Source organism: Amblyomma americanum, chromosome 8, assembly GCF_052857255.1.
Source record: "Amblyomma americanum isolate KBUSLIRL-KWMA chromosome 8, ASM5285725v1, whole genome shotgun sequence".
NCBI lineage: Eukaryota > Metazoa > Arthropoda > Arachnida > Ixodida > Ixodidae > Amblyomma > Amblyomma americanum.
This window is the reverse complement of record NC_135504.1, coordinates 38,134,920-38,149,140: the sequence shown is the minus strand read 5'-3', so window position 1 is coordinate 38,149,140 and position 14,221 is coordinate 38,134,920. Positions and strand designations below refer to the sequence as shown.

The 14,221-nt window shown below is 46.9% G+C and overlaps 1 protein-coding gene across 1 annotated transcript in view; it reads right to left on the bottom strand.

The window, feature by feature from the left end:
- Positions 1–12,291: 12,291 nt before the first annotated feature.
- CSN1b (COP9 signalosome subunit 1b) overlaps positions 12,292–14,221 on the bottom strand; it is a 66,030-nt gene continuing 64,100 nt past the window's right edge. The window contains exons 14-15 of the mRNA XM_077634534.1: positions 13,446–13,890; positions 12,292–12,550 (exon numbers count right to left, since the gene is read on the bottom strand). Coding sequence (XP_077490660.1) covers positions 13,495–13,890 — 396 coding nt within the window. The 3' untranslated portion in view covers positions 12,292–12,550; positions 13,446–13,494. The remainder of the gene's footprint in view (positions 12,551–13,445; positions 13,891–14,221) is intronic.

Here is a 14,221-nt window from a genome sequence, read left to right as displayed (position 1 = left end):
CGTGCTAATAATTTTCGCATAAAAACATCATTTTGGGAAACATTACTTAACATAAACTCTCATACGTAGTAAATGTTTTTCCCGCTGTTTGCAGTGCATTTTTCCGCTTTTAAGTGGTTCTCTAAGCCCATGGGGTAAAATAACTAAATTGCAAATGTTATGGCTCATGCTTCTTAGGGGAAGTTGGTCCCGCACGTATAGATGTCGTCTAGAGCTGGAATCTAGCGGCGTTGTCTCTACGATATAAAGCTACCCATGGCTGTGTGTAAACCGCAGAGTCTTCATTGTATTGTGTTTTGTTATTGCGGTTAAAGCTGTTAATTACTGTTAAAACATTTGGATGCGCTTCAAAACTACTTGAACTCCCCTTCCTTAGATGATAACATAGGAAGGGGTGAGTGAGGATGTTATTAGCTGCGGTTGATGGGACAACTTAGTCCGAAAGGTGTTTTCAGGGTCATTCTATACTACAGAGCCCGTACAAAGAAAACTCATCGATGTGACGATTCTTGTCGCCTCGAAGACGGTATATTCGGCGCTGCCTTTGTCCTCCATATGAGAAGCGGTTGTGTGACAGCTCCTTGCACAGAATCAGCTCCTGACACTGTTTATTAACAGCGTTCAAAGCATTATCGCGGCACCTATTATTCCTTCAAAAGACACCTATCTCTGAAAAAAGTAGATGTGAGGCGGCGAGCGACGGGTGGTCGGTCTTACTGGATACATTGTGTTCAGTTTCTCAGCGCAAAGCGAGACGAGAGTCAATTCGAGAACAAGGGCAGGGCTGTCGGACTGACTATTCACGGTTTCTTAGACCTCATGAGTTCACTTGGCCGAGGGTTAACTGCTGACACGCCCAGTTCGACATGGGAACCTGCACACGAGTCAGTCCTTCGCACCGATGTTTCGGGCATATATGTACGACCGTTCCTCGGCGTCGTCCAGATGGGGCGTTGGGTGGGAGAAAGCGTACGATAGCCCATCTATCTTCGCCAGGGCGACAGCCAGCATCGCGTTTAAGTTGTGCACTGACCGTGTAACAAACTCTCCCGCCTCGCGCTGCAGGCGAATTCCAGACGCCGCGGAAGGGTTACGCCTTAGAGAAACTCCTGCAGACGGAGTGGCAGTGCTTTGGTTGCCTGTGCGGTGTTTTGATTATTCATGCTTAGCGTGTGGTCAGTCTGGAGAAATATTTGACCCTCTTTGTTCAAAATGCAGCCGTGTGAATCCAGATGTCGATGCAGACATTATTAGCAGACACCTTTAGCATACAGTGTACCATGTTACCGTTAACTTTAGCGTAGTACCAGGAGCACGCGCTAATTGATCGCGATCGGCAGACGTACGCGCAACTGCTGGGTACGTGGCGCCATCTGGCGCTGTCAAGGTGATCTGCGTATGCGCACTGATGGCGCCTGGGTTCCCGGTGCTCTTGTAACGGGAACGGTAACACAGTATACGGTATACTAAAGGTGTCTAGTATGAAAGCATCAGGAATAATGAAGGTAACGGGAATGCACCCGCGGTAGACATTCGCAAAATACGGTGGGAGGATTAGCGGCTTAATAGCAGGGCAGGCACTTAAATATAGAAGCTTATCATTCAAAGTCGGAATAGCCAAAACTGTTATTGAAATTTGCATTTAAAGGCACACTGAGGACAAAGAGAAGTTAGCCTGTATCGATAGGTAAACCCTCACCGAACTTGGAGGTTTCATAAGCTATAAAAGTACAAAAAACGAGACATGTACCGCCACCACCGGCCAGTTACACAAGAACGCATGCGTCGACAGAGATTTTTTAGGAGCGGATCCAGGAGGCTACGCTACACCCCCGCCATTCGCTTCAAATTGGTGGCAACCAGTCCGTTTCGGTAAATGATGTCACTAGTTTCAATCGACTGGCGGGAAACTTCCCCGAATCCGACTTTCTCGGCGTTAAATCCGCCGTTTGCTCCCATACAAAAGTGAGCACTGTCAGAAAAAGCCAGTAAATAATTATTTTGCCTAAGAACAATAAGTGGATGAAGTTGTAATTGGTTCCCTTATTTTAAAAAAGGCTAAATTTCAAGAATTGGGGATAATAATGTCTAAAACATTTTCGAGACTAAAAATATACTGAGCCTATAGTGTCATCCAACACCGCTCGGTTTCAAACAAAGAGGGCGCTGTTGGCATCCATTCATCTGTTCTAATCACTCGAGGTTTACTGACAGCTGAGAATTATTCCCTATTCTGCTTTCTCTGAAGAAGAACCACTTTTATGATACACGATTTGTGGCTTTGCCCAGAGGCTTGGTTGTTTGGCTGATTTGAAAGAAACACTGCTTATCCCGGGCTAGAGACAATTTGTTCGCCAACATTAATTAAATTTGAGTCTTGTCGCTGGCGCTATTCACCAGGGCTCACAACTGGAACTCCCATGATGATTAGGTTGCCTCTGTGCAGCGTTAATTGCATCGAGGTCGCCTAAACGATAACGAAAACAGCTAGGCGCTTGAAAATTTGAGACGTGCAAGGAGACAATTGGGGAGAGGGTTAAGCGGTGCTGCAGTTAAAGAGAACATGATCAGTGTTTACGATGAGCGTTCGGAAATTGCAGCCATATAAGCTGGTTGGCAAAACTGCACAATTAAAACCTGAGTGGGATTAACAGTGTTAAAAGTGCGTCGTTCCATGCAGGGTCAATTTGAACATGCTGGGTTATTTGCAAATGCATGTCGTCCAAAAGGTAGTACTGTCACGGCAGTCACTACTGTGCTGCTTAATCCTACTGCAAATGCTGCTAATACTGCTCCGAAAAGTAAATCTGGCTTAACTGTTTGGTCAGGTCTGGAGATCATTCTGGAGAAAGTGTGGTTTAATACCGTTCGTGTGTGTGTGCGTGCGGGCGGGCGTGTGTGTGTGTGAGTGGGTGGGTGCGTGCGTGCGTGCGTCATTGGCTGATTTCTGTCCTTATGTCACAATTGTGCACGCCATTTGATTTTCTTGCTGTACAACAAATTCGCTGAAAAAATGGCAGTAAAGTCTATTTTATAGGCAAGAGTTCCCTCCAGAGCTTTAGAATTTGTAAAAAAAAAAAGCTGGCATGTAGTCCAGTTGATAGTGAGATTATTTTTTCATATACCTGTTCCAAATGAGCGCGGACACGCAGTCACACGCTGCAAGCAATGACGCAGTAAGCAAAGCAGTGGGTCTAGCAAGCGCCTGCGGTGGCAGCGCCATCTTTGTGGTCTGGCCGTAACTACTGGCGCGGTGAGAATGGCCTTGTCGGCAGGCTGGGAAGGCGCTGAGAACTGACCTACAGCCCCCGGCATGGAATTTACAACACAGAGGGCTGCTCATTTTTTTTATTTTAGTCAAGAAACACCTGTGCTTCTTGCCCGTTAGCAACTCGTGCTGTATTGTACAGCTGTCGTTTTTCCTAAGCGGTTTTGTTAATACGAAAAGAAGTCAGTAAGAAAAGTTGACGCTTCCGAGACTTCAATATGCACTCTTAACTTTAGTCTTACTACAGATTGGAGCTCTTGACACATCCTGCCACCCCGCTATATATTTTATCGGTACATTTTGTATGAACGAGAAGCAGCAAGCCTTGTTCTCCTGGACATCACCAGATAACTCACGCTATCTGTAGGCCGCCAGCAGCGAACGGCGCATTACACAACTGGAATATTTTTCTTTGTAATTGTGAGAAAAGCATAACGTCCGGCAGATGCTGCGCGAATATGGCCAGCTATTCGTACTCGCCACCCAATGTGATTTATAACTCGGCTTCTTGGCTGCCTAGTTCTGACGGTCATGGAGAATCAATGATTCCTACCGAGCGTTCAAAATTCCCGCGGTAATTTCGAATTTTCAGCGTCATACTGCATGTCGTGGCAGCCACGCAAACTAAAATCATCTGCCCTAATTTTCTGGACTTAATTTTACGAGTTACTTAACCGGCAGGATGCAAAGCAAACGGTGTGCTCCGTACACCACCGTACCTCAAGCGCGCACTGCCACTCCAGTAGTGCAGCGCGGGCACACCTCCTCGGCGTCCGGCGTGCTGTCGGCGGCCAGTCGAGGCTAATCGAACGGCGCGGAGCCTGATTGGATCGGCGGTGCCGGACGCACCCATGAAAAGCGAGCCATAGCGAGGACGGCCGAGAGCCGCGTGCCAGCGCGGAAGGCTGCCGCACGACCGACGCCTCGGCTGGCGCCAAGGCCGTCCTAATCGAACGAGAACGGCTGTTCTGACCAGCGCGCTTGCAGCCTCCGTTCCATTCCGCGCTTCGGCCCCCTTCCTCGAGCCGTACGAGTCAGGTGCGCCGCCGAACGTTACGAATCTGCTTTGCCCGCGAGGCTGACGATTTCCGTTCGAGAAAGGCAAATCACGACAGCGACAACCGAGAGATCGTTGTCTATAAGGAGACGTTCGCCAGACTCTACGCTTAGGCCAGAGAGGAGTGTCCACTTTTTTTATTATTCTTTTCTTTGTCACGAGCGTCCGTCATACAGTTCGCGAAGGTCACATATGACGCGCCTGACGTCCACTACCAAACGCATGGGAGAATTATGGTGCGCCATATATATATATATATATATATATATATATATATATATATATACGAGATGTGAAAGGAAAGCATCGTGGTTCGGAGAAGTAGGTCGCGTGGGACGCACTGCAGCTGGAATAAAAGAAGATTAAGGAGGTTTCGACAGGGCAGGTGATGCATAACACGGTGACGGCTGTACAAAAGCGTTGACACTGTGCATTAAACAACAGCAGTGCAAAGCTGAGGAAAGAAAAACTAAGGTTGGTAAAAGGGGGCTGACGTGAAGTGTGGGGTGTGAAAATAAGAGTGATCTTTGCCCTGCAATGGATTTGGTATGGAAGTTGATGATGGTGATGGCAAAGCTACTGTGATGACCCCCATAATGCGCAGGTCCACACGGGCACACACAAGGAATGTCACACTACCGTCTTCGAGTGTGGCTGTGAGGCATCAGAGCGTTTTCTCATAGCCAACTCTCCCCCCCCCCCCCCCCCCCCCCCCAACAGAAAGAAAGGTTCAAATGAAGCACGGTAGCCTTAACTGAGTATGTGCCAAAAAATTCCACACAACAAGAAAGCCTTGAAGTTATTTTGGCCGTTTCTTTTCCCGCTTGCACTTGTGCATTCGATCAAGTTTTTAAGGCGATCTCTGTCTACCGTAATTGCGCTGCGGTCCTATATGATAACTGAAACCACACGCCTTCATCCACTGGCCAAAGAAAATACGCTTCACGTACGCATGAGCCATAATTTCCTTGTGTGTCGTGGAAATGGTACTATCATATGCGCCATAATGTATTTGTGGGTTGTGGAACTGAGGCTGCAGTGCTCCCCGTAATGATTAGTGGGCCGTGGAACTGAGATTGTCACACACGCCAAAAAGGTCTTGTGGCTCGTGGACATGGAACTGCCGCGCACACCATAAACGCTTTGTAGGTCGTGGAACTGGAGTTATCGTTAAAGCGTCCCATCTGTTCTAACGTGATCCAAGAAGGCGTGAGAACGGGCACACTCATGGGGGAAGGGAGGCGGGGCGGTGAGACACAAATGTCGCTTTCCGTTTTCTCCAGAAAAGAGCCAGAATTCCAGGAGTATTTTGAACGAAATTTCGCAGTTGTCATCAGGCTGACCGCATGCTCTTGATTATGTGACATGTAGGTCTGTCTCTGCTGCAAACTTCATAATGCGCAATGGCTCAGAGACTCGCTGCTTAAGTATCGTAAGCTGGATCCCCTGATATGTGTTCACCCTGAGGAGAGCGTGATAGGAAGGAGTTAATCTGCAGTCTTTATCATCAAAGTGGGCGGTATGATGAAGTTTGCCGGTGGTTACCTGGAAACAACTTTTCAAGAAGCAAACGCACTGCGATCGCCGGGTGATCGTTAAACTTTATAACGGGGCATAATGTACAATCATAACAGTTCGATCTGCAAATCTCTCATTAGCGCTACGCACAGCCTACGCCTACACAAGCGGTTGATTCGCCACCCGCTTGGATGTCCCAAAATACTGCCTTGTTGAGGGTGTCGTGTATTTCTGCGCGATACAAGCTGTTTGCAAACTGGACATGTACTCAGGCACTTAAAGTAACATTAACGATTGTAATGTTTCTTGTAATCACAGGTCATTACTGCGTGGCATGTATGGAAGTCGTATTAAAAGCACTAAAAGAGGGATGTGTCAAGCCACAGGCGGTTGTTGTACAGGCCAACTCGGCTGTGCGCACGCAAAATTTGGTCCGCAGAAATCTGGCGCACTATAGCCTAATAATGCGTTTAATCATCAAATAAAATTAGGGGGCCTCTTAATTATTAGAATTCAATGACAATGCACAAGCGTCAGGTCTTGTCCTTGCTTTCAATTGCATCTCTTATGTACTCGAAATTGGCAGGTGACACTCTAGTAAAAGTGGACAGGAGGATTTCGCTGTCTCCACTTTGCCAGCTGCCAACCGTGGTAGGTAGTACGCGGCCACGTGCAGCCTTGTTGGAGAAAAATTTTGGATAGTGCATTATAGTAAGCTACTGTAATGCAAATATTGAAGGTAATGAACCATTCTTCCAATGCGTAGCAAAATATCATTTAAGCTTCTTCCATCGCTCGCTTCGAGCAGTTGAGACTGCCACAGAACATCAATGGGGAACGCTTTTGACGACAGCAAAAACATTTATGGCAAAAAAAAAATGCAAGCTGGCTCACTGGAGGTCTGCAGTTATATTGATTGTCAAAGTTATATCTTACAATGCATGAAAGCATGAAAAAATTGCGCTCATGAGCTCTTTCCTTTGAAAAATGCTTTTGTGCAGAACTGTTGAGTATGCCTAACGTGGCAGGTGGCAATTGTACAAAACACTTCGCCACCAGGCGCTTTTTTTTCCCCGTGGGGCCTTCAATGCTAACGCATTAGATGCTCGTGAAATATGCTTACTATTGAGAGAAAATGGCTTGGTTTCTGGCCTCCCACATTCCAGCACCGATTTGTCGGTTAAGTCCTACCTCTAAATTAGCATCGCCAGTTTCTGAACCTGCACACAGGCTCTAGTCATACGCAACAATAGTGGACAAAATCATCTTTCAACGGGGAAATTTTTATGAACGCAGTTTTTACATATATTGAGAGATTTCTCTATAAAAGTTAATGTATCCGCAGATCTCCCGTCGGCAGGCCTGCATTTTTTGTTATTAACGTTTTGGTATCGTCAAAAACGTGCCCGATTAGTTTTCAATAGCAGCCTTAATTGCTAGATGCGAGCCATGGAAAAACTTTAAAAGATTACCCTACGCATCGGAAGTATGTACCAATACCGTCAATATTTCCATAACAGTACTGTACAATATTCCAACAACAACAACAACAACAACAACAACAACAACAACAACAACAACAACAACAACAACAACAACAACAACAACAACAACAACAACAACAACAACAACAACAACAACAACAACAACAACAATAATAGTAATAATAATAATAATAATAATAATAATTGGTGTTTGGGGAAAGGAAATGGCGCAGTATCTGTCTCATATATCGTTGGACACCTGAACCGCGCCGTAAGGGAAGGGATAAAGGAGGGAGTGAAAGAACAAAGGAAGAATAGGTGCCGTAGTGGAGGGCTCCGGAATAATTTCGACCACCTCGGGATCTTTAACGTGCACTGACATCGCACAGCACACGGGCGCCTTAGCGTTTTGCCTCCATAAAAACGCAGCCGCCGCGGTCGAGTTCGTACCCGGGAACTCCGGATCAGTAGCCGAGAGCCTTATCCACTGAGCCACCGCGGCGGGTGTGCAATATTCCAATATTCAAAATTTTATCCAAGAAAGTGGTTATGGCGCTCAGTGGCTCCGTGGTTATGGCGCTCGGCCGCTGATCCGAAAGACGCGGGTTCGATCCCGGCCGCGGCGGTAGAATTTCGATGGAGGCGAAATTCTAGAGGCCCATGTACTGTGCGATCTCAGTGCACGTTAAAGAAACCCAGGTGGTCGAAATTTCCGGAGCCCTTCTCTACGGCGTCCCTCATAGCCTGTGTCGCTTTGGGACATTAAACCCCCATAAACCATAAACCATAAACATTAACCCATAAATCTGCATATGGCAGCCTGATCGAGCACAACAAAAAGAACGTGCCAGTGACACGATGACGCACGCGAGCAAAAGGAGGTCAGCTACGTCACGCCACAGTCGTATCAACACTCTCGTTACTATATAGGCTGCCGTTTCCGCAGCGTCTCACCGGTGGCCCTATTGACCGCAGTACGCGTATATGCTATGGGAGCTTATTAATTACTCCGGGGAACGATTGCAATCGCCCTCTAGAATGCCCAGGACCGGCAAGGGTGTGACGTGTGCCCCATGCAACGGATACGGCGGCGATGGTAAGCCGAACTTCTCGGCAAGGCCGAAGCTTGCGGCGAGCAGCTGGCAGGGCCCTGCGGCATGCTGCTGGCACGTGCTCTTGCCCCAAGCTGGCTCTCTCCCCTCCGCCGCCCCTCATTTCCAAGAAATGGGTCATGTGACGAGCCAGAAGACAGGAGGCCTGCGGTTGCTCTGGTTTCGCGTGCCCTCGCTTCGGGCGAGCGTTGCGACGATGGAAATTAGTGGGGGATCAACACGGAAGGAAGCATTGGCAAATGTGTCAGGGGAGTCGGCCGTTGACGTCAGGCGACGCGTTTTGAAGAGCGGAGAATCAGACGTCTGGAGGCCTTGGAGACGTGACATCTTGTTAGTATACAAGAGCGAGGCCTGGGAATCTTGCGGGGCTTTGACTTTCCCAGAAAATTAGAGTATTAGCACAGCTGAGACGTAGAAGCGTTGACGTATGCCGGGTTACTATCCTTCTCACGGCACAGTGACAGGTCTGCAGTCAGGTGGGCGTGTGCAGCTCGAATCAGTAATCCCTCATACGTCGACGTCAATAGTCCACTTGGGACAGCGAAGTAAATAACAAGCTACACTTAATGAAACCAGCGCTCGGTGAATGAAAGTCATGAGTACACCAGAAACCTTTCAACGAAGTCTTTATCTGCCTCCTCCGTATAGGCCACACACACATTACACACAACTTTCTGCTAACAAAAAAAGAGAAACCAGTTTGTGCATGTGGAGATGAACTTACAGTCAGTCACATTTTAATTTCATGTTCGAAATTGGAAAAGCTAGGGATAAAGTGATTCCCTTGGTTTTATAACCAATGCATCCCTTTTCATCTGTCAATGCTCTTAGGTGAAAATGCAATTGTGGACATGTCCTGCGTTTTTAGATTTTTAACAGAAGCTGGTGTTCTTTATAATATGTAAAACATGACCAAGTATTTTGCCTGATGCCCCTCAGCCACTTACTCAAGCCTGAGAAAAGGGTTGAGGTTTTTTTATATTTTGATTGGTTGGGGGCCCCCAGTCCTTGCTCAGCCAAGGACGGCTGACGAGGGTACCCAGCCTCCTTTGAAACCTTTAATAGTGGCCATTTGTGAATCTTGTTTTGCGCTCAGTACTGGGCAGAAGGTTATCACTTTTTAGGCATTCTACACCGTCATATTTTTTATACCTTTGTAAAACTCTACAGAAAACAATTTCTTATACCTTGAGCTTGGCGCATGATAGCCTTCGTTACTTACGCGCCACTAAACACAACACAACACGTCAATACGTGCGCTCTGTGCTAAAACTCGCAATATAAAAAAAGTTTTCGCACCGCCGGATGGCGGTGCGGCAACTCGTTGCCTTTGCCGATCACCCTCCCTCCCACTGTGCATCTCCCTCTCCACATGAGCAGAGAGAGAGAAGCTCTTTAATTGAAAAATAGAAAATTTAGGCGGCGAGCAGGCTTAGCAAAGCGGAGACGTGCAGTGCAACTGCATCGAAGTGCGTTTACAGTGAGCTCCGCTATGCTAAAAACTTCCTATTCGAGAGTTTTAACATGGCGGGAATATACAACCTTACTGTCTGACCAACCGTGCGCCTGCTGCGCATCCACAGTGCCCAGAGGTGCTGTAAGCACCCATTTTGACCGTTTGAAGACTACGTAAATATGTCTCCGCTGCACTAAAGCTACTGGAACATGCACTGCAATTCTTCGCGTGTAGTTACTTGCTCCATTACTCGTTCGCTATAGCGCTAGCGAGAAAGTTCCATATATTCAATCGAGGCATTGATGGTTGCGTTCTCGCATAAATTGCCATTTCGGAGAAAGTGCGAATTTAATGCAGCATTTACAAAAACGATTATTAAAGTGATTTCATGCAGGGAAGATACGATTATATGTGTACCTTGTGTATGAGCGTGTATTAAATTAGAAGTGCGCTAACTTTGGGATACGACTTGACACGGCGGAAAAGCACAAAAACGACACGAGACTTCATAGTTACCGCGCTGGTATTTTAATATAGATAACCAATTAGCCCCTTTTAAAGCATTACTATTTAGGGTATTTGAAGTGCGTGAAACTAGCTATCTGGGACGTTTAAGTCATTCAACCGCAAGTTCACTTAAAGTAGCGCTGAGCCCTCGGCGGCATAATGTAACAAATGGTATAGCTAGCGCCAACAAAATGAGTAAAAAACGGATAGGAGTAATTGCCGCGCAGATAGGCATATTTCCAGTATGATTTTTTTTGGTAAATTAGAGCCTCATTAGAGGCAGCAAAATCTCCAAATCGTGCGTGGTCAACTGCAAAAGCTCTCGTGTCGTGAACCATAAGAACGTGCAAAAATTTCGATGGACCTCATACCCAGTGACCGAATGACGGGTTTTGAAAAGGACTACAGCCTAAGGTACAGCTATGTAAATATTCCGAATAAATGGATTAGCCGAAATAAATGGAATCTGCAGAATAAACGTTTCTGGACGTTCGTTTTTATTATCCCATCATTACCAGTCATGAGGCGATTTGTTGTCTACTTATTCGAGTTCGGCCTCAACCCCTTTCACCTTTTGTTTTGTGAAATAAAACCTACTTTTTTATATTCTGCATTTTAATATAAACATATATAACACTGACTTTACTTTCTCTCCAACCGCGATGCACAAACCTGTGCAGAAGAAGCCGCCTCTTCTTTTATCGGGTCTCAATCTACCCTCTCTATCTTATCAATAGCGACATATGACTGCTTTGGTGTTGTTACAAACTGATTTAAAAGAGTTTACCTATACGTGTCTAGCAGCGAGTGCAATTGCTGCTGTCCTCGTCCGGAGGGTTTCTTGCCCAACGACTCAATCTCACTGTACTGGCAAGGGCAGCCCAATCGCGGTTCCAACTTTGCATTAGTAAATGAAAAATACTGTGCGACAAGTTACTTTCTTGAAAAAAAAAAACAACGCGAGATTGAAATTACTGAAATGAATTCACACATCCACCCCTTCGACGGCATTTTAGTTGCGACTGCGTTTAAAAAAAATGACAACATAGTGCACAAAGGAGAGCATAGAAAGCATACATTAATAACTAAGCTACCCATTAAAATAAAATAAAATAATTAGCGCTCGTGTCGTTCTGTGTCTCCTTTGCGTCCTGTTTTGTTACGCGCTGCTCTATTTTCATGGATCACCAACTCGCCCAACAAGCAACACCATTAAAATACTTAACGGAGTACCATCACATCGAGATGTGCGACGTATACCCTCATCTATCCGTATATGTTATGTTTTTAAACATTTCTAGATGACCAGAAAACCATCGTGTCTTTCAAGCATGTCGAATTCCAATGTGTGAGAACTTGTACGGCAATGCGAATAATGCAGTGTAAGGCGAATAATAGCTGCAAAAGACAATGAACAGAAATCCTGTCGTCGCTTTCTCTAGATTTACGGAGTAATCTTCTCGTCATCCAGATCGCAAAACGCAGTAACAAGAACTACATCCACGTCATATCCACCCCCAGGGAAAGCGGACTGTTCTCTCCCTCCTAGTGCTTCCTTCCGAAAACTGATGTATTCCGGCTATACCACCACTCTGTGTGGAAGTCTCCCTCCACAGCTAATATTCTGCTTCAATATCGCCTTCCTCCCGTGCCCTGGCAACCACTCCATTGGTCGCTCAGCCCACGTTGTGTCTTATCTGCGCGCCAAACTCCACCCACAAGCTATATTGTCTTGTTAATAATTAAAGCATTTCTTCTAAAACGCATACCTAAACGATAATCTCCTTCCACTGAAAATCCTTTTTTTTTTGTCCACTAGGACCCTTTCTCACTTACCATGCCTATTACTATTGAGACAATGCGAATGAAGCAAGCAAGTCAGTTCAGAATTGCAAATAAATATCTTTTTTTCTTTATTCTTCCGTCAGTCCAGTCTTTCTCAGTTTCAGAAGGCCGAACAGCGCTGAAGAACCAGTGCAGCCTAATCACTCCAGTTGTAGAAAAAACCAACGCTCTCTCCTACAGTCTGTACAAGCTGCGCTTCCGCGCACTCGAGACATTTCGTGCAGTCTGGCGTCGTCCTGGTTTAGTCGAACGTCCGCTAGGCCCCGCGAAGTGACCAGTCCTGGCTGGGGAAACAGTCCGAACCTGCGTGGTAAAGGAGAACACTTCATGAAGACTGCTTCCCCCTGCACTGTCCGCGACCGAGGCGCTCAGTTGTCAGCGCTCTCTACTGTGGCTGCCAGCCACTGAAGCATAACACAGCGCTACCCTGCCACTAGAGGTCACCATAAACCCTATTTCAAGAGCTGCCAGGACAGATAGTTTGTTCCCACGTGCTTCCCTTCTCCATTCCTTGTCCCTCATCATCTTCCAGCTGCACTTAACTCCAATTCTCTCTCTTTCTCTTTGTAAGGTACGTGCACGTCTACAAAGACGTGCGGAATGGGGCTTGTACACTTTCCCGCCTTTTCTTTTACGTTTGTCTTTTGAACCTTTCTTCTCAAAATACTTGCTCTCGTCTTCTGCTTTTCGAGGCCAGTGACTTTCTGCCGTGCTTCACGGGAACATGTTTCTTTCCAGCGATAGTCTGCAAATTGAGGCGATTACTTTTCTTTTCAGAACGCAACAGTAGCCCTGATGGCAATTTCGTGTCTGATTCCTCAAAAAGAGATCCTGAGCAGTTTCGCAGTAGCGGACCATCCTATTGTCACCAACCCTTTAAAAATCCCCCCGTGTTGAAATCTACTTACTACACGCATAGCGGACAATGCTTACGATAATGCAGAATCAAATCACCGCCTCTCAGAAAACAATGATGTCCTATGTTTACTGTTCGGTTTACTGCAAGGTACGATGTTGCTGCACCTACAGGGCGCTAGCAACTTTACGGTGGTATTAAGTAATCTATTACTCAACGACATAGGCTTGTCGTCCAAACTTAATGCCTGCTTATGGAACTCATACTTGGCATTCTGACAGGGCGCTTTCAACTACCTTTGATATCAGTGGAAGCAGAAAACACAAACAGTTGAAGACTTACTGATGCACCGTTGTCTTGAGGCGGGAACACAGGGGCTCACAGTGCACGCTTAATGGTAGCCGTAACCATGACCATAGCCATGGCCGTAACCACCGTGGCCGTAACCACCATGGCCGTAGGCGACGACGACGGGAGCGGCGGCAACGACGTGGCCGTAACCGTGGCCGTAACCGTGACCGTAGCCGCCGTGGCCGTAGCCGTGACCGTATCCGCGGGCAGAGAGGGTCACGCCGTGGTTGATGTGGCTGCCATAGGAAGAGGTCTTGTAGTTGGCGACCTTCACGACGGCGGGAGCGACAGCGTAGCCGTGGCCATAGCCGTGGCCGTAGCCGTGGCCGTAGCCGCCGTATCCACCGTAGCCACCGTGGCCGTAGCCATGGCCGTAGCCGAAACCGAGGAAGCCAGCGTTAGCGGCGGCAACAAAGCCCAGAAGGGCAACGGCGAACTGGAAAGGAAGCAGAAGTGCAAATGTGACAAGCTGGTCGGCAAGACTAAGGAAATAATGTTAAACACCTTCTTAACAGAGTCGAGAGTGTCTGAGATATCGTTGCCTAAGCAACTGACCAAATTTACAGCTGCGTTGTATCCTTTGGGAGACACAATTCTGAGTGAGGTCCTAAGTTGCCACCTGAGTGTAACCAGGTGGATAAGGAGGGATAAGCCATTTGATTATCTTCTAGGTTGCGAGCTCGGCCTAACGACCGTTATCGTAGCTCGGATGTAGGGTTTCTTAGCTATAAGGCGGTATTCCTGCTTCTGCTTGGCTTGTAGGAAAG